At 46.5% G+C, this 20,830-nt stretch overlaps 1 protein-coding gene across 2 annotated transcripts; it reads right to left on the bottom strand.

The window, feature by feature from the left end:
• Positions 1–1,100: 1,100 nt before the first annotated feature.
• Positions 1,101–20,159, bottom strand: FBXL22 (F-box and leucine rich repeat protein 22). 2 transcript variants are annotated; one of them, XM_063926538.1, is made up of 3 exons: positions 20,093–20,159; positions 18,628–19,039; positions 1,101–4,167 (listed from the first exon to the last, which is right to left on the bottom strand). In XM_063926538.1, exons 2-3 carry the CDS (start codon positions 18,981–18,983, stop codon positions 3,822–3,824), a joined length of 702 nt encoding a protein of 233 aa, XP_063782608.1. In that variant the 5' UTR covers positions 18,984–19,039; positions 20,093–20,159; the 3' UTR covers positions 1,101–3,821. The 2 variants fall into 2 exon arrangements, with proteins under 2 accessions (XP_063782608.1, XP_063782609.1); XM_063926539.1 differs by lacking the exon at positions 20,093–20,159 and adding an exon at positions 19,155–19,738.
• Between the last annotated feature and the right edge of the window lie 671 nt (positions 20,160–20,830).

Below are 20,830 nucleotides of genomic sequence, written 5' to 3'. Positions count from 1 at the left end.
TTCATATGCGGGAGGAAGGCGTATAAGTGCTTGCCCCAAACTCAGAAGGATTGTGTTATATTGGAAAAGTACTGCCTGAGGTAATGACTGTATCGCATACCAAAATGAAAGATATTCACCGTAGTGCCCAAGCTCCTTATACTCACACTCATTACGAGCACGTAGTTAAAAGGCAACTGACGGAAAGGACAGAGCATCTGGCCTCTGACCTGATCCATGAATCCATTGGGATTCAGGTTCTACTCGCGTTAGACATCACTCGCACCGCCAGAGGAGTGTGGAACTATAAGTATATATCTGCGCTTGCAAATTTATTAGACAACATCACTGAAATGTATGATGACACATTCAGGTATACTGGAAGGGAGCTCCAAGCTTATAAAACAGAACTGGTTCAGCATAGGATGATTCTCAATTGTCTCACAGCTGTGACGGGTGGGTATTGTGTCACCCTAGCAACTCAGTATGGAATAAAGTGCTGCACGTATATCACAAACAGCACCGAGGACCCGGTCGAGGTCATAGACCAAAAGATGGACGACATTCTCCAATTAAAGTGGGAGTTCCGAAGGAAACACAATCTGACCCTTGCCGCTGTGGGTAATGAGCTGACCAGTTGGGTGTCATGGTTGAACCCGCGAAATTGGTTCTCTGGTTTAGGAGAATGGACCCAAGGTATTATCATGGATGTAGGGAAATTCCTTTTGTGTGTTCTGGGTGTCATCATATTGGTCGGACTGATATTTAGATGCGTTCGGGTTTTAACAAAGTGTAAACGTAGCGCCCGAGTGATGAGTTTAAGGAGTGAAGATACTGTAATAACAACGACTGATGTGATTTATGACCCAACGATAGAGACAATGTTGTGATGAAAATGTGATTCCACGGTCCGTTTCTTTCACCCGTTTCTCCTTTGTTTTTCTCCAAGGTAAAAAGACCCGCTTGGAAGAGGATTTTGACGACCTTGTATGCAGACAACAGATGGACTAAAGAAGAATTTGACAACCTTTTACACAGACAACTGATGGACTATGCCATAGACCCCCATATCCCTAGTACTTTTAATTTTACGCTAGCCCAACACTTTTTGTAAGTCTATGGACATTGATAAAGCTTTGCTTGCGTTTATTGGCAAAAGCACAAAGAGACTACAGTCAACATGTACATCGAGACAAGACAAGACCTCAATCGGCAAATGTATATTAAACTCACATAGTTTATCACTGCATTTACCATAATTGTTCTTTATCTTCATCACTACAACCTTCAGGTAATAACACACATAGTCGATAGGGAATATAGGCACAGATATCAGCACTCACATATTCCCCCATTCATGTATCATCAACTAAAATGTGCTCCCCCATTTTGTTGCAACCAAAAGCCGAAGAGAGCTCGGTAAAGTTTGACAGCCCATCCACAGACCCGTACCACGGGATAAGAAGGAATTCAAATGTATACTTCGCAATACCTCGAAGCTTGATTTAAAACACGTACGGCACGATGATACATGACCCCCCCCAAACATGGATTCATACACACATGCTTCTGCTATCTCACTAGGTCATACCCTTTTCCTACCTTCTCCTCTCCTCCCCTACCCAATCATAGAAATGTATTATACATGACATATATTTTTCTCTTTTTGAAATGTTTTAGAAAGTGGCAGTTATTGGTGACTGCCAAAGGGTGGACTGTCAAAGTCAGAAAAATATCACGCTACACATTGCCATATTTGCACCTCATGCGTGTCCCCGCTGCGCATGCATGAGCTCTCCCGTGCGTGCGCATACTCGCTGTTGCGTGCACCCGCAGGCGCACGGTATGCGCATTTACGGTAGAGTTTGTATGCGCCTAGCGGGCGACTCAATCGTTACATATTTTAACCATATAATGTATTTTGTAGATTATGGTCCCTTTGATAGATTCTGAAAGTTTAGTTAATGTAGCATGTTCATAGACAAAGAGATCCCTCTTTGTTTGATACGAAGGGTCAGACAGGGGTTATACAGTGGTGTTTAGTATCCATCGGAAGAGTATTTAATTAGCAATATTCCGGTGTTGGTTTGAAGCGGATTAATCGCTCGTGCGAATAGTTATGGACATAAGAAGTTTATGAACATTTACTGTATTTTGCACTTTATTACCCATGCGGCGGGAAACCCAGTTTCCCTCCCACCTGAGCAGTTTGAAATAGTCACAGCCCACCTGTATGAATCAACCTATGACCTTTTGTTTTAATGCGAAGACGAATTCCTGTGTCCAATGAACAATAAGAATATAGGGACCATTGTACTGTATTGTGTGTAGTGTATAAAAGGACAAGCCGATCTGGGCCAGCTCTCTATTCTCTTCAACGGTTCTCATCACTGATAATCGGGAGCTGGATATCCAGAAGGCGCATGCGATTGTTTCCCTTTGTGCGTAAGTTTCTCTGCAATCATATTGTCTTTATTGTTATAAGCCACTCTCTCTCGTTCTCTCTCTCTCTCTCCTTCCCCTTTAAAAGTAAATTGTATCTTTATTGTATTTTATGTGTAGTTACTTGGTTAGGTATTTTATGTTATCTTGGTAGTGTATAACTTGTATTGTATTATTCTTTTTGAACGTTCATTCATTTCCTTAAAAGGCGTTAGACCCTTAGACCGGTATTGTGTGTTCATTATATTGCAGAGGGTAATAGGAGCGTCTCTATCGCTCAAACAGCTTTAGTGTAAACAAGGTTAAGCAGCGTTATATAGCTACAGTGTTTCCATACAAGGTCTACAGTATAAGAATATCCTTTCTGTGTGTTACATTCAAGGTCTACTGATTGTTATCTTGTGAGCGTCTGCGCCGCTCGTGATCTCCTCGTGGTCTCGAGCGTCCGCTACGCTGATAGCGTAGCATTACGGTAGTCGCTCACCTATAGTGTGCCCGATACCAACAGCGTATTCTCGCGAGCGTTTGTGTCGCTCGAGCAGCTCGCTCCCGATACAGCGTCCGCTACGCTAAGAGCGTACCCTTACGGTACCTCGTGCGCCAATTGCGTACTGTGTTTTTTAACCTTTCAGAGTGTTTTAAATAAGATAAATATTAGGCTTTATCAATAGGCACCAGACTTGTCTGGAACCAAGCTTCTTGTTCCTGGGGCTAGTTTTGTGACGTCATGTGCATTGGGGTGGAAGGCCCAGATTGCTGGCCCAGGGCACCTAAGCACCGCACTATGGCACTGCTTTATTTGGTATGAAGATGCGTTGATATTTTAGCAATGTAAAAAGAAAGATCACTGTTTTTGGGGAGGGGGTGTAATTGCCAGTTTATATTATACATAATATAAAATATAAAAAGAACAAAGCTACTACATTCCAAGAGTGGACTTTGAGTGCGGCTATGATGCCCATACAACATGGATGTCCTTGGTAAATGGGATGGCGGTAAACATTACACATTTCTGTTACATTAACTCTCCCCTAATCTATTGTTATTTTTGTCACAGCAAAATGTCTTTACTATCCAGATTAATTACATCTCGAGTGCCCACACAGCACAATGATGGGAAAGGCTAACCTCCACACTAGGGGCACCACAACACTTTCAGGTTTGGGGGTGGGGGTCAAAGGTATCATTTCATACTTACCCCCTCCTGCTCAGATACACATGCTCTAGGCTAACGAATAGAATGTGACTAACGAGTAGGATGTAAGTACAATCTGGAGGAATTGTGTAAACAAAGTGCTCACTTGTACATCCATAGACACATGCTGATATTGTTCATAAGCAGAAAGCACATGGACACCACCATCCATCTGCCATGACTGAACTGCAGCAGTACATATCTGCTATCTCACTACAAGCTTTCTTGGTGTTCTTTGCAGAAAAGGTCTCTCATCCGGCATCCTGTCAGCGACCATAGCTGCACTTCTGTCTGCCTGCAGGGCGATGCCTGGGCATCCCTGCTGTAGCAGCAATAACCCATTTTGGGTTATATTTCGGCAGAAGTTTACATGTAGAGTGTTGAGTTTTTTTGAAAGAAGGGGAACCACTACCAGCATTCTGTCCGTCACTCCAGAGCAGTTCTCCAGCTTTAGACTCTGAAGGTGGGAACAATGTTTTAGGATCTGGATAATATTCTCATCATTGACATGGGCGCAGCCCGATAGCGTCAATGTCCGTAAGTTTGGGCACCTAGAGAAAGAATAGTGGAAAAAGTTAGCGTTACCTTTCAAACATTTACAAGTGAGCAAAAGTGGACAATTAGGAGGTCATGTAGAGTTGGACATGTGCATTTTCTGTAACATACGATAGAGCATATGCTTCTCCATACAGCGCATACGCACAATAACTGCACTTGCATCTGTATGCAGAGTCAGTGGTCGTATCCTTAGTACTCCCTGTGCTTAAAGAAGTGGAAAGCGTTATACTATAGTTTATACCTATAGTCACGTATGCACCTGCCTGGAGGTGCATCTCTTGAAGGTGGTCACCCAGTTACTAAATACACACTGAAAATGATCAGCAGCCGCTTCAACCTGGACCCCTCCCTCATACACATCACTAGTGTGGCTGCTATATTATACGTCGCACCATCCATACGCAGTACTTAATTGATATTTGCATTCACAGTGTGGCAGTTAAGAATATCATAGTATTTTTTAAAGGGGAAAACGAGGGATGTTTGGAGCTAATTGGGGTTCCATTATACTCTTACTTTGTACTTGTGTCTGTATTTAAACGCATTTGCATGGTAAATGTGACTCTTGGATTTATCAGAACAACTAACCAGACATTTGCTTACAGTATTACATTGGGTATTATGGCATTTGCTACACGTGTTTCTGCTGGCAGATATGCTAATGCTGCATGGACCAATGCATGATGTCCCAGCTCAGCATATACTCAATGTGTTTCAGAGGCATTTTATGTCTGTGCTGCTGAGGTACATGGAGTCCAACTCTACATTAACCCCTCAGTGTTTGATTTATGGGTATAGTCAGTTTCTACATACGATGTAAAAAACATTGTGAGTATGGCAGTGGTCTCCAACCTTAATTGGGGCGTGAGCTACTTTCGGAAAATAAAACCTCTAAAGGAGCTACCCCCTCCCCCCAATGTGCGTGTGTTCCTGCGAAAGTGGGTGTGGCCTCACAAAAGTGGGTGTGGCCTCACTACACGTAATCCCCCCGCGTAGTGCCAGATACACAAATAATGCCCCCCAGCAGTGCCAGATACAATTCCCCCCGCAGTGCCATTTAAAATGCCCCCCGCTGCACCAGATAAATGCTCTGTGAAGTCTGGAGAGCGGCTGCGGTGAGGGTGACAGAGTCTCCGGCGGCGGCGGGCATTTAAAATATGGTGTCAGTTAGTGAGCCAATCAAAACTCGCGGTCAGGCAGCCAATCAGGTGCCGCCATTGCCATTCCACGAGCTCTGATGAAATGAAGAGAGGAGGAGTGCCAGTGACTGCCCAAGCCCATGTGCTCTGTGAGCTACCGAAAATACTACGGTGAGCTACGGGTTGAAGATCACTGGAGTATGGCATCTAGATCTTTATCTACAGGTTTCAGACATGTCCATCACAGCTGCAGCATTCCCAGTATGGACTGAAAGCCACCCAGGCCTCTCTCAGGTATGCACATTTATTTCTGAAATGGTGCATCCTGCAGTCACAATATTGCATTTAATTACTGCTTTTGACTGAAGAGTCTGCACCAGAACTGTAACATTAAAGGGGATCTGGTCAGGATCCCGATGGTCGAAATACCAACGTCATTAAAGCCATCTACTCTCTGTATACTGCGGGCTGGCTTTAAGATACCATACAGGGTCCTGCACTTAGCAGCCCTGCTGGTACAAGGTTCCTTCTGGTAGTAAGGTAATACTGTGATACACTGTGGTAATAATAATAAACCGATAAATGTAAGTTCCTTTTAGGCCTTGCAGCAATGTTTCCTGAGAGGAACCCCTGTCTGGGGGAGAGCTGCAGTGGGGACCCTGCAATGACAATATCACACTGTGTACCTACCTATAATCACACTCCTCTGTCTATTTAATGAACATTTTTAATACATGATAAAGCCATAATTAATACAACCCTCATCAATATCATACACAGTAAGGAGCACATGGATGTAGTACTGTCTGCGACTTCTCATTGTGCAAACTAGTCATATTTTGCTACACAATACAACTATGAAAAATCCAACAACTGAATAATTTGTAAATTATGAAAAATGTATTGTTATTAAGAAAAAAAATAAGATTTTACTCACCGGTAAATCTATTTCTCGTAGTCCGTAGTGGATGCTGGGAACTCCGTAAGGACCATGGGGAATAGCGGCTCCGCAGGAGACTGGGCACAACTATAAAGAAAGCTTTAGACTAATGGTATGCACTGGCTCCTCCCACTAAGACCCTCCTCCAGACTTCAGTTAGGATACTGTGCCCGGAAGAGCTGACACAATAAGGAAGGATTTTGAATCCCGGGTAAGACTCATACCAGCCACACCAATCACACCGTATAACTCGTGATACAATACCCAGTTAACAGTATGATAACAACTGAGCCTCTCAACAGATGGCTCAACAATAACCCTTTAGTTAGGCAATAACTATATACAAGTATTGCAGACAATCCGCACTTGGGATAGGCGCCCAGCATCCACTACGGACTACGAGAAATAGATTTACCGGTGAGTAAAATCTTATTTTCTCTGACGTCCTAGTGGATGCTGGGAACTCCGTAAGGACCATGGGGATTATACCAAAGCTCCCAAACGGGCGGGAGAGTGCGGATGACTCTGCAGCACCGAATGAGAGAACTCAAGGTCCTCCTCAGCCAGGGTATCAAATTTGTAGAATTTTGCAAACGTGTTTGCCCCTGACCAAGTTGCAGCTCGGCAAAGTTGTAAAGCCGAGACCCCTCGGGCAGCCGCCCAAGATGAGCCCACTTTCCTCGTGGAATGGGCTTTTACTGATTTAGGATGTGGCAATCCAGCCGCAGAATGCTCCAGCTGAATTGTGCTACAAATTCAGCGAGCAATAGTCTGCTTAGAAGCAGGAGCACCTATTTTGTTGGGTGCCTACAGGATAAAAAGCGAGTCAGTTTTCCTGACTCCAGCCGTCCTGGAAATATAAATTTTTAAGGCCCTGACTACGTCCAGTAACTTGGAATCTTCCAAGTCCCTAGTAGCCGCAGGCACTACAATAGGTTGGTTCAAGTGAAAAGCTGATATCACCTTAGGGAGAAACTGGGGACGAGTCCTCAATTCTGCCCTATCCATATGGAAAATCAGATAAGGGCTTTTACATGACAAAGCCGCCAATTCTGACACACGCCTGGCCGAAGCCAAGGCCAATAACATGACCACTTTCCACGTGAGATATTTAAAATCCACAGTTTTAAGTGGCTCAAACCAATGTGATTTTAGGAAACTCAACACCACTTTGAGATCCCAAGGTGCCACAGGAGGCACAAAAGGGGGCTGAATATGTAGCACTCCCTTTACAAATGTCTGAACTCCAGGCAGTGAAGCCAGTTCTTTCTGGAAGAAAATCGACAGAACCGAAATCTGGACCTTAATGGAACTCAAGTTTAGGCCCATAGTCACTCCTGACTGTAGGAAGTGCAGAAAATGACCCAGCTGAAATTCCGCTGTTGGGGCCTTCCTGTCCTCACACCACGCAACATATTTTCGCCAAATACGGTGATAATGGTTTGCGGTTACTTCTTTCCTGGCTTTTATCAGCGTAGGAATGACTTCCTCCGGAATGCCCTTTTCCTTTAGGATCCGGAATTCAACCGCCATGCCGTCAAACGCAGCCGCGGTAAGTCTTGGAACAGACAGGGCCCCTGCTGTAGCAGATCCTGTCTGAGCGGTAGAGGCCATGGGTCCTCAGATATCATTTCTTGAAGTTCTGGGTACCAAGCTCTTCTTGGCCCATCCTGAACCACGAGTATCGTTCTTACTCCTCGTTTTCTTATTATTCTCAGTACCTTTGGTATGAGAGGCAGAGGAGGGAATACATAAACCGACTGGTACACCCACGGTGTCACTAGAGCGTCCACAGCTATTGCCTGAGGGTCCCTTGACCTGGCGCAATATCTAGTTTTTTGTTTAGGCGGGATACCATCATGTCCACCTGTGGCCTTTCCCAACGGTTTACCAACAGTTGGAAGACTTCTGGATGAAGTCCCCACTCTCCCGGGTGTAGGTCGTGTCTGCTGAGGAAGTCTGCTTCCGAGTTGTCCACTCCCGGAATGAACACTGCTGACAGTGCTAAGACGTGATTTTCCGCCCATCGGAGAATCCTTGTGGCTTCTGCCATCGCCATCCTGCTTCTTGTGCCGCCCTGTCGGTTTACATGGGCGACCGCCGTGATGTTGTCTGATCGGATCAGTACCGGCTGGTTTTGAAGCAGAGGCCTTGCCAGACTTAGGGCATTGGAAATGGCCCTCAGTTCCAGAACATTTATGTGTAGGGACGACTCCTGACTTGACCAAAGTCCTTGGAAATTTCTTCCCTGTGTGACTGCCCCCCAGCCTCGAAGGCTGGCATCCGTGGTTACCAGGACCCAGTCCTGTATGCCGAATCTGCGGCCCTCTTGAAGATGAGCACTCTGCAGCCACCACAGTAGAGATACCCTGGTCCTTGGAGACAGGGTTATCAGCCGATGCATCTGAAGATGCGATCCCGACCACTTGTCCAAGAGGTCCCACTGAAAGGTTCTTGCATGGAACCTGCCGAATGGAATTCTGCTTCGTAAGAAGCTATAATTTTTTCCCAGGACTCGTGTGCAGTGATGCACCGATACCTGTTTTGGTTTCAGGAGGTCTCTGACTAGAGATGACAGCTCCTTGGCTTTCTCCTGCGGGAGAAAATAAGAATTTACTTACCGATAATTCTATTTCTCGGAGTCCGTAGTGGATGCTGGGGTTCCTGAAAGGACCATGGGGGATAGCGGCTCCGCAGGAGACAGGGCACAAAAGTAAAGCTTTCCGATCAGGTGGTCTGCGCTGGCTCCTCCCCCTATGACCCTCCTCCAAGCCAGTTAGGTACTGTGCCCGGACGAGCGTACACAATAAGGGAGGAATTTTGAATCCCGGGTAAGACTCATACCAGCCACACCAATCACACCGTACAACTTGTGATCAAAACCAGTTAACAGTATGATAACAGAGGAGCCTCTGAAAGATGGCTTCTTAACAATAACCCGAATTAGTTAACAATAACTATGTACAATTATTGCAGATAATCCGCACTTGGGATGGGCGCCCAGCATCCACTACGGACTCCGAGAAATAGAATTATCGGTAAGTAAATTCTTATTTTCTCTATCGTCCTAGTGGATGCTGGGGTTCCTGAAAGGACCATGGGGATTATACCAAAGCTCCCAAACGGGCGGGAGAGTGCGGATGACTCTGCAGCACCGAATGAGAGAACTCCAGGTCCTCCTTAGCCAGAGTATCAAATTTGTAAAATTTTACAAACGTGTTCTCCCCTGACCACGTAGCTGCTCGGCAAAGTTGTAATGCCGAGACCCCTCGGGCAGCCGCCCAAGATGAGCCCACCTTCCTTGTGGAGTGGGCCTTTACAGATTTAGGCTGTGGCAGGCCTGCCACAGAATGTGCAAGTTGGATTGTGCTACAGATCCAACGAGCAATCGTCTGCTTAGACGCAGGAGCACCCATCTTGTTGGGTGCATACAATATAAACAACGAGTCAGATTTTCTGACTCCAGCTGTCCTTGCAATATATATTTTTAATGCTCTGACAACGTCCAGTAACTTGGAGTCCTCCAAGTCACTTGTAGCCGCAGGCACTACAATAGGCTGGTTCAGATGAAATGCTGACACCACCTTAGGGAGAAAATGCGGACGAGTCCGCAGTTCTGCCCTGTCCGAATGGAAAATCAGATATGGGCTTTTGTAAGATAAAGCTGCCAGTTCTGACACTCTCCTGGCCGAAGCCAGGGCTAGTAACATGGTCACTTTCCATGTGAGATATTTTAAATCCACCTTTTTTAGTGGTTCAAACCAATGAGATTTTAGAAATTCCAAAACCACATTGAGATCCCACGGTGCCACTGGAGGCACCACAGGAGGCTGTATATGCAGCACTCCCTTAACAAAAGTCTGGACTTCAGGAACTGAAGCCAATTCTTTTTGAACGAAAATCGACAGGGCCGAAATTTGAACCTTAATAGATCCCAATTTGAGACCCATAGACAATCCTGATTGCAGGAAATGTAGGAATCGACCCAGTTGAAATTCCTCCGTCGGAGCACTCCGATCCTCGCACCACGCAACATATCTTCGCCAAATGCGGTGATAGTGTTGCACGGTTACTTCCTTCCTTGCTTTAATCAAAGTAGGAATGACTTCTTCCGGCATGCCTTTTTCCTTTAGGATCCGGCGTTCAACCGCCATGCCGTCAAACGCAGCCGCGGTAAGTCTTGAAACAGACAGGGACCCTGCTGAAGCAAGTCCCTCCTTAGAGGTAGAGGCCACGGATCTTCCGTGATCATCTCTTGAAGTTCCGGGTACCAAGTCCTTCTTGGCCAATCCGGAACCACTAGTATCGTTCTTACGCCTCATTGCCGTATAATTCTCAATACTTTTGGTATGAGAGGCAGAGGAGGAAACACATACACCGACTGGTACACCCAAGGCGTTACCAGCGCGTCCACAGCTATTGCCTGCGGATCTCTTGACCTGGCGCAATACCTGTCCAGTTTTTTGTTGAGGCGAGACGCCATCATGTCCACCATTGGTCTTTCCCAACGGGTTACCAGCATGTGGAAGACTTCCGGATGAAGTCCCCACTCTCCCGGGTGAAGGTCGTGTCTGCTGAGGAAGTCTGCTTCCCAGTTGTCCACTCCCGGGATGAACACTGCTGACAGTGCTATCACATGATTCTCTGCCCAGCGAAGAATCCTTGCAGCTTCTGCCATTGCACTCCTGCTTCTTGTGCCGCCCTGTCTGTTCACATGGGCGACTGCCGTGATGTTGTCCGACTGGATCAACACCGGTTTTCCTTGAAGCAGAGGTTCTGCCTGGCTTAGAGCATTGTAGATTGCTCTTAGTTCCAGAATGTTTATGTGAAGAGACGTTTCCAGGCTCGTCCACACTCCCTGGAAGTTTCTTCCTTGTGTGACTGCTCCCCAGCCTCTCAGGCTGGCGTCCGTGGTCACCAGGATCCAATCCTGTATGCCGAATCTGCGGCCCTCCAATAGATGAGCACTCTGCAACCACCACAGAAGAGATACCCTTGTCCTTGGAGACAGGGTTATCCGCTGGTGCATCTGAAGATGCGACCCTGACCATTTGTCTAACAGATCCCTCTGGAAAATTCGTGCATGGAATCTGCCGAATGGAATTGCTTCGTAAGAAGCCACCATTTTTCCCAGGACTCTTGTGCATTGATGTACAGACACCTTTCCTGGTTTTAGGAGGTTCCTGACAAGCTCGGACAACTCCTTGGCTTTTTCCTCCGGGAGAAAAACCTTTTTCTGAACCGTGTCCAGAATCATCCCTAGGAACAGCAGACGAGTTGTCGGCATTAACTGGGATTTTGGAATATTCAGAATCCAGCCGTGCTGTTTTAGCACTTCTTGAGACAGTGTTAATCCCCTCTCTAGCTGTTCTCTGGACCTTGCCCTTATTAGGAGATCGTCCAAGTATGGGATAATTAATACGCCTTTTCTTCGAAGAAGAATCATCATCTCGGCCATTACCTTTGTAAAGACCCGAGGTGCCGTGGACAATCCGAACGGCAGCGTCTGAAACTGATAGTGACAGTTTTGTACAACGAACCTGAGGTACCCCTGGTGTGAGGGGTAAATTGGAACGTGGAGGTACGCATCCTTGATGTCCAAGGACACCATAAAGTCCCCTTCTTCCAGGTTCGCTATCACTGCTCTGAGTGACTCCATTTTGAACTTGAACTTCTTTATGTACAGGTTCAAGGACTTCAGATTTAGAATAGGTCTTACCGAGCCGTCCGGCTTCGGTACCACAAATAGAGTGGAATAATACCCCTTTCCCTGTTGTAGAAGAGGTACCTTGACTATCACCTGCTGAGAGTACAGCTTGTGAATGGCTTCCAAAACCGTCTCCCTTTCGGAGGGGGACGTTGGTAAAGCAGACTTCAGGAAACGGCGAGGCGGATCTGTCTCTAGTTCCAACCTGTACCCCTGAGATATTATCTGCAGGATCCAGGGATCTACCTGCGAGTGAGCCCACTGCGCGCTGAAATGCTTGAGACGACCGCCCACCGCCCCCGAGTCCGCTTGAGAAGCCCCAGCGTCATGCTGAGGCTTTTGTAGAAGCGGGGGAGGGCTTCTGTTCCTGGGAAGGAGCTGCCTGTTGGTGTCTCTTCCCCCTTCCTCTGCCTCGTGGCAGATATGAATATCCCTTTGCTCTCTTGTTTTTAAAGGAACGAAAGGACTGCGGTTGAAAAGTCGGTGTCTTTTTCTGTTGGGGAGTAGCTTGAGGTAAAAAGGTGGATTTCCCGGCTGTAGCCGTGGCCACCAAATCTGATAGACCGACTCCAAATAACTCCTCCCCTTTATACGGCAAAACTTCCATATGCCGTTTTGAGTCCGCATCGCCTGACCACTGTCGCGTTCATAAACTTCTTCTGGCCGAAATGGACATAGCACTTACCCGTGATGCCAGTGTGCAGATATCCCTCTGTGCATCACGCATATAAAGAAATGCATCCTTTATTTGCTCTAAAGACAGTAAAACATTGTCCCTATCCAGGGTATCAATATTTTCAATCAGGGACTCTGACCAAACTACTCCAGCACTGCACATCCAGGCTGACGCTATAGCTGGTCGTAGTATAACACCTGTATGTGTGTATATACTTTTTTGGATATTTTCCATCCTCCTATCTGTTGGATCTTTAAGTGCGGCCGTCTCAGGAGAGGGTAACGCCACTTGTTTAGATAAGCGTGTGAGCGCCTTATCCACCCTAGGAGGTGTTTCCCAGCGCGCCCTAACCTCTGACGGGAAAGGGTATAAAGCTAATAACTTCTTTGAAATTAGCATCTTTTTATCGGGGGCAACCCACGCTTCATCACATACATCATTTAGTTCTTCTGATTCAGGAAAAACTATAGGTAGTTTTTTCACACCCCACATAATACCCTGTTTAGTGGTACCAGTAGTATCCGCTAAATGTAACGCCTCCTTCATTGCCAAAATCATATAACGTGTGGCCCTACTGGAAAATACGGTTGATTCGTCACCGTCGCCACTGGAATCAGTGCCTGTGTCTGGGTCTGTGTCGACCGACTGAGGCAAAGGGCGTTTTACAGCCCCTGACGGTGTTTGAGGCGCCTGGACAGGCACTAACTGATTGTCCGGCCGTCTCATGTCGACAACGACTGCTTTAGCGTGTTGACACTATCCCGTAATTCCATAAATAAAGGCATCCATTCTGGTGTCGACCCCCTAGGAGGTGACATCCCCATATTTGGCAATTGCTCCGCCTCCACACCAATATCGTCCTCATACATGTCGACACACACGTACCGACACACAGCAGACACACAGGGAATGCTCTTAACGAAGACAGGACCCCACTAGCCCTTTGGGGAGACAGAGGGAGAGTTTGCCAGCACACACCAAAAGCGCTATATATGACAGGGATAGCCTTATAATAAGTGCTCCCTGTATAGCTGCTTTTATAATATAATTTTTGCCACTATTTTGCCCCCCCTCTCTTGTTTTACCCTGTTTCTGTCCCTCTCTTGTTTTACCCTGTTTCTGTAGTGCAGTGCAGGGGAGAGACCTGGGAGCCGTCCTGACCAGCGGAGCTGTGTAAGGAAAATGGCGCTGTGTGCTGAGGAGATAGGCCCCGCCCCTTTCCGGCGGGCTCGTCTCCCGCTCTTTAGTGTATTCTGGCAGGGGTTAAATATCTCCATATAGCCCCGGAGGCTATATGTGAGGTATTTTTTAGCCAAATAGGTTTTCATTTGCCTCCCAGGGCGCTCCCCTCCCAGCGCCCTGCACCCTCAGTGACTGCCGTGTGAAGTGTGCTGAGAGGAAAATGGCGCACAGCTGCAGTGCTGTGCGCTACCTTTAGAAGACTGAGGAGTCTTCTGCCGCCGATTCTGGACCTCTTCATGTTTCAGCATCTGCAAGGGGGCCGGCGGCGAGGCTCCGGTGACCATCCAGGCTGTACCTGTGATCGTCCCTCTGGAGCTGATGTCCAGTAGCCAAGAAGCCAATCCATCCTGCACGCAGGTGAGTTCACTTCTTCTCCCCTAAGTCCCTCGTTGCAGTGATCCTGTTGCCAGCAGGACTCACTGTAAAATAAAAAACCTAAGCTAAACTTTCTCTAAGCAGCTCTTTAGGAGAGCCACCTAGATTGCACCCTTCTCGGCCGGGCACAAAAATCTAACTGGCTTGGAGGAGGGTCATAGGGGGAGGAGCCAGTGCACACCACCTGATCGGAAAGCTTTACTTTTGTGCCCTGTCTCCTGCGGAGCCGCTATCCCCCATGGTCCTTTCAGGAACCCCAGCATCCACTAGGACGATAGAGAAATACTTTTTTCTGTTCTGTGTCCAGAACCATCCCCAGGAACAGTAGGCGTGTGGTAGGAACCAGCTGTGACTTTGGAAAGTATAGAATCCATCCGTGCTGTTGTAGCACTTCCCGAGATAGTGCTACTCCGACCAACAACTGCTCCTTGGACCTCGCCTTTATAAGGAGATCGTCCAAGTACGGGATAATTAAAACTCCCTTTTTTCGAAGGAGTATCATCATTTCTGCCATTACCTTGGTAAAGACCCTCGCTGCCGTGGACAGTCCAAACGGCAGTGTTTGGAATTGGTAATGGCAATCCTGTACCACAAATCTGAGGTACTCCTGGTGAGGATGGTAAATGGGGACATGTAGGTAAGCATCCTTGATGTCCAGGGATACCATGTAATCCCCCTCCTCCAGGCTTGCAATAACCGCCCTGAGCGATTCCATCTTGAACTTGAATTTTTTTATATATGTGTTCAAGGATTTCAAATTTAACATGGGTCTCACCGAACCGTCCGGTTTCGGTACCACAAACAGTGTGGAATAGTAACCCCGTCCTTGTTGAAGTAGGGGCACCTTGACTATCACCTGCTGGGAATACAGCTTGTGAATTGCCTCTAGCACAGCCTCCCTGCCTGAGGGAGTTGTCGGCAAGGCAGATTTGAGGAAACGGTGGGGGGGGAGACGCCTCGAATTCCAGCTTGTACCCCTTAGATACTACTTGAAGGATCCAGGGATCCACCTGTGAGCGAGCCCACTGATCGCTGAAATTTTTGAGGCGGCCCCCCATCGTAACTGGCTACGCCTGTGGAGCCCCCGCGTCATGCGGTGGACTCAGAGGAAGCGGGGGAAGAATTTTGATTCTGGGAACTGGCTGACTGGTGCAGCTTTTTCCCTCTTCCCTCGTCTCTGTGCAGAAAAGAAGCGCCTTTGACCCGCTTGCTTTTCTGAAGCCGAAAGGACTGTACCTGATAACACAGTGCTTTCTTAGGCTGTGAGGAAACCTGAGGTAAAAAATTTTCTTCCCAGCTGTTGCTGTGGATACGAGGTCCCAGAGACCATCCCCAAACAATTCCTCACCCTTATAAGGCTCTATGTGCCTTTTTAAAGTCAGCATCACCTGTCCAGTGTCGGGTCTCTAATACCCTCCTGACAGAATGGACATTGCATTAATTCTGGATGCCAGCCGGCAAAATATCCCTCTGTGCATCCCTCATATATAAGACGACGTCTTTAATATGTTCGCAAAATAGTATCCCTGTTTGACAGGGTCACAGACCACGCTGCAGCAGCACTATCTGCAGGTCTCAGTCTAGTTACCTGAGTGTGTAAATACAGACTTCAGGATAGCCTCCTGCTGTTTATCAGCAGGTACCTTCAAAGTGGCCGTATCCTAAGACGGCAGTGCCACCTTTTTTGACAAACGTGTGAGCGCCTTATCCACCCTAGGGGATATCTCCCAGCGTAACTTATCCTCTGGCGGGAAAGGGTACGCCATCAGTAACTTTTTAGAAATTACCAGTTTCTTACCGGGGAACCCACGCTTTTTCACACTTCATTCACTCATTTGATGGGGGGAACAAAACACTGCCTGCTTTTTCTCCCCACACATAAAACCCTTTTTTAGTGGTACTTGGGTTAATGTCAGAAATGTGTAACACATTTTTTATTGCCGGGATCATGTAACGGATGTTCCTAGTGGATTGTGTATATGTCTCAACCTCGTCGACACTGGAGTCAGACTCCGTGTCGACATCTGTGTCTGCCATCTGAGGGAGCGGGCGTTTTTGAGCCCCTGATGGCCTTTGAGACGCCTGGGCAGGCGCGGCTGAGAAGCCGGCTGTCCCACAGCTGTTACGTCATCCAGCCTTTTATGTAAGGAGTTGACACTGTCGGTTTATACCTTCCACCTATCCATCCACTCTGGTGTCGGCCCCACAGGGAGCGACATCACATTTATCGGCATCTGCTCTGCCACCACATAAGCCTCCTCATCAAACGTGTCGACACAGCCGTACCGACACACCGCACACACACAGGGAATGCTCTGACTGAGGACAGGACCCCACACAGCCCTTTGGGGAGACAGAGAGAGAGTATGCCAGCACACACCAGAGCGCTATATAATTTAGGGATTAACACTATATTGAGTGAATTTTTCCCAATAGCTGCTTGTATATACAATATTGCGCCTAAATTTAGTGCCCCCCCCTCTCTTTTTAACCCTTTGAGCCTGCAAACTACAGGGGAGAGCCTGGGGAGCTGTCTTCCAGCTGCACTGTGAAGAGAAAATGGCGCCAGTCTGCTGAGGGAGATAGCTCCGCCCCTTTTTCGCGGACTTTTCTCCCGCTTTTTTATGGATTCTGGCAGGGGTATTTATCACATATATAGCCTCTGGGGCTATATATTGTGATATATTTGCCAGCCAAGGTGTTTTTATTGCTGCTCAGGGCGCGCCCCCCCCCCCCCCCCCCCCCCCCCCCCCCAGCGCCCTGCACCCTCAGTGACCGGAGTGTGAAGTGTGTATGAGGAGCAATGGCGCACAGCTGCAGTGCTGTGCGCTACCTTGGTGAAGACTGATGTCTTCTGCCACCGATTTTCCGGACCTCTTCTTGCTTCTGGCTCTGTAAGGGGTACGGCGGCGCGGCTCCGGGAACGAACACCAAGGCTAGTTCCATGCGGTCGTTCCCTCTGGAGCTAATGGTGTCCAGTAGCCTAAGAAGCCCAAGCTAGCTGCAAGCAGGTAGGTTCGCTTCTTCTCCCCTTAGTCCCTCGATGCAGTGAGCCTGTTGCCAGCAGGTCTCACTGTAAAATAAAAAACCTAAAATAAACTTTCTTTCTAGGAGCTCAGGAGAGCCCCTAGTGTGCATCCAGCTCGGCCGGGCACAGAAATCTAACTGAGGCTTGGAGGAGGGTCATAGTGGGAGGAGCCAGTGCAGACCAGGTAGTCTAAAAGCTTTCTTTTAGTTGTGCCCAGTCTCCTGCGGAGCCGCTATTCCCCATGGTCCTTACGGAGTTCCCAGCATCCACTAGGACGTCAGAGAAATGTTGTTATAAATAAAAAGAACATTGGGGGCAATTCAGACCTGATCGCTCGCTAGCAGTTTTTTTGCAGTTATGCGATCAGATAGTCGCCACCCACCGGGAAGTGTATTTCAGCTGTGCAAGTGTGCGATCGCATGTGCAGCGGAGCGGTACAAAAAAAAAATTTGTGGAGTTTCTGAGCTGCCCAGAACTTATTAAGCCGCTGCAATCACTTCAGCCTGTCCAGACCCGGAATTGGCGTCAGACACCCGCCCTGCCAATGCTTGGGAACCCCTGCGTTTTTTTCAAACACTCCCAGAAAATAATCAGTTGCCACCCACATACACCTTCTTCCTGTCAATCTCCTTGCGATCAGCTGTGTGAATGGATTCTTCGTAAAACCCATCGCACAGCAACGTTCCGCTTTGTACTCGTGTAACGTGCCTGTGCATTGCGGTGTATACGCATGCGCAGTTCTGACCTGATCACAGCGCTGGAAAAAGAGCTAGCGTGTGATCAGGTCTGAATTAGACCCATTGGCTCCATGGTTGGACTCTCTTTAAATGGCATGTGTGTAATGTTCCGCACTGCACAGTATACAGAATGATTTCTACAGTATGCACACATGATAGGAGTTCATGTACAAGATGTGATAATGCTGCACTTATCCTCTGCTTCTGAATGAAACCCAAACCCTTCACAACAGTTTAAAATGAAGTTTTAAGTTTACTTCACACAAAAACTAAAAACAGATGTATGTAAACAAAAATAAGATTGGTTACGGCCTTTTATTTATTCTTTATTACGGCAAGACATTTCCATGATAACTTATGTCCCATGTATAGAGTTTTTTTGGGTAGTTTTTTGGAAGGGTTTTTTGTTTTGGGGGGGCTTAGCATTCTACTAAATAACAAATGTACAAACAACAAAAGTTCAAATAAAGCAAGTAAAGAACATGCGTACATAAACAAAAACACTGATGTAAAAAATATATATAAATTACAACCCAGAATAGAATGACAATAACAATAAATGTCATGCACTCTAGCCACATAGCAATAGAGTGCTGGATATTACGTTACCTTTTACAGACTTGCAGAAGGAAATCACTGACTGTGTTCAGGTGGGAGCTGCACATAGATTTTTGGAGTGCAGTTTTCACCCAGTCCTCAATGTTGCAGACCTTTACCCGGCTGGAGTACCAGCAAATTGACAGAGATTTCAAAGCTGGTCCCAAAACATAATTCTTTTTTGAGAGCTCCGATATGGAGGTAAAATTCAACAAGGGCCACAGAGAAGGTTCTTGGAAAACTTCCATGAACTTGTGACATGTTTGTGACAGGTATTTCTTACTGTCTCTATCTAAGAAGGAAAATAAATGCAGAAGGCACTCGCGATTTAAATCCGTAATATTCATAGTGAGTACTCCTGGCATCATAGAAGAGGAGTAAGATCCAGAAGTCTCTTCCCTTCACGCTGTCCAGATTCTGGGTTCTAGGAAATCACCATTGTAGAAAGGGTACAGTGTGAGATATAGAAACTTACAGTATAACATATAACAATCATTCATTTTAGCACAAATATATATTTTACAATAAAAAAAAAATACCTGTTAGATGATCAGATCAACTCCATCTTGCACGGATTGTGAATTGGGAGCAATGAATGTCCTGACTACTGATTTTTATATTACGCTAATGGGGGTCATTCCAAACTGTTTACACGCAGTGGTTCTTCGCTGCGATGCGCACAGGTCAGAACTGCAGCTGCGCTCGCATTGCCATCGCTGACCAACGACACCAGGACCATTGAAAGCGATTGCAAGAAGACTGACAGCACGAAGGAGGATCGGGGCATCTATTTACCGTTTCCCGGGCGTGGTAAACCGAACACAGGCGTGTCCAGGCGTTTGGAGGTCGGATGCCTGACGTCACAGCCAGGACCTTCATCGCTGGATCCGTCACACTGTTAAGTAGCTGCCGGGCTAGTCTTGTTTTGCTTTAAACTTTTTTAGCATAGCAGGGCTGCACATGCGATCGCAGCCCTGCTATGCTCAAATACTCTCCCCTATTGGCGGCGTCTAGTTGATGGCACGAGCAGCAAAAAGTTGCTACGTGCGATCAACTCGGAATGACCCCCCATGTGCAAGAAGCAAAAGCTAGCACTTGCAGGATAGAGACATTTGATGCAACCAGCCAATTGCTGTATAATGATTGGAATATCATGTGTACAGCCAGCATTAAGGGTTGGATTCAAATCGGTATTTGTCAGAATCCTATAATGACTCAGCGTGCTAATTTTATTATGTGATAATCTGTTTAGTATAATCATAGGCTAAAATGCAAAACCACTTTATAAAACCTCCAAAAATTCCTTTACTGCTGTGAGAACCTTTGACAAGACAATTTATAATGACATGAAATATATGTAACCATACAGACAAGAACTAGCCCCAGTTTGGCCAAAGAATCAGTCAGTGCAACTGAATCTTTCCACCAAGACTCATTTCATGATATATCTTTATGAAAATATTTGTAGAAGACTTACCAGTTTCAAGGGAAAGCTAGAACTTCACTGCATGAACTGCTGTGGACGCAAAGCACCAGACTTTATGGTCCAGGACATATATGGCAGGGAGCTAGGACCAAACAGCAGCTGTTAACGGGTTATATTTAGACATAGATAGCAGCCCCTTTAAAATTTAGATCAGTGGAAGGGTTGTATATAGGCTGCAAAACATTCCCGGGGGAAATTGTGCAAATAGTCTTCAGTGTGAAGACTATACTATGCTCACAACTTTGGTATACAGTAAATTGAATCTTGAATATTATTTCTCAGTGCCCTGTAACCTAGGTATGCTCTAGTAGCCAGTGGTTGTGTGCGAAGGCTGCTTAATGCTAGCTCAAAAGTAAAAAGTCATCTCATTTCAAAACAAAAGCCATAAAATGACCACAGATTAGGATGTGTGTACTATTCAGAAAGCCCACTGCAAACAATTAAAGGCAATTGCTAACACATAGATTACATATACTTTATGCATTAAGGATATGAATTTATTTTATATAGTGCTCTTTCTTCAATAGGGCACAAGGCCTCAACAGTATAATATAATACAGTACAGAAACTATGAATAAAAAAAAAAAAAAAAAAAGACATTTAGGGGGGGAATCCAATTGCAGACAGGAAATGTAAAAAAAATCAAAACCACGATGCATGTTTTTTTCCCAGCAGCTGCAGGGTTTTGGTATTCATTGTGGGTTTGAAAATGGGATGCAGCAGCTTTTT

This window comes from Pseudophryne corroboree, chromosome 6 (assembly GCF_028390025.1).
Source record: "Pseudophryne corroboree isolate aPseCor3 chromosome 6, aPseCor3.hap2, whole genome shotgun sequence".
In the NCBI taxonomy this organism is placed as follows: domain Eukaryota; kingdom Metazoa; phylum Chordata; class Amphibia; order Anura; family Myobatrachidae; genus Pseudophryne; species Pseudophryne corroboree.
The sequence above is the reverse complement of the archived record's forward strand: the minus strand, read 5'-3'. Positions and strand labels throughout refer to the sequence as shown.

Bases quoted from the DNA above. Each gene is read 5' to 3' on its own strand.
- FBXL22 (XM_063926538.1), bottom strand. From the start codon at position 18,983: ATGATGCCAGGAGTACTCACTATGAATATTACGGATTTAAATCGCGAG. The intron at 4,168-18,627 runs GTAACGTAATAT...TTCTTTCTCTAG, and splicing joins CTTCTGCAAGTCTGTAAAAG to GTGCCCAAACTTACGGACAT.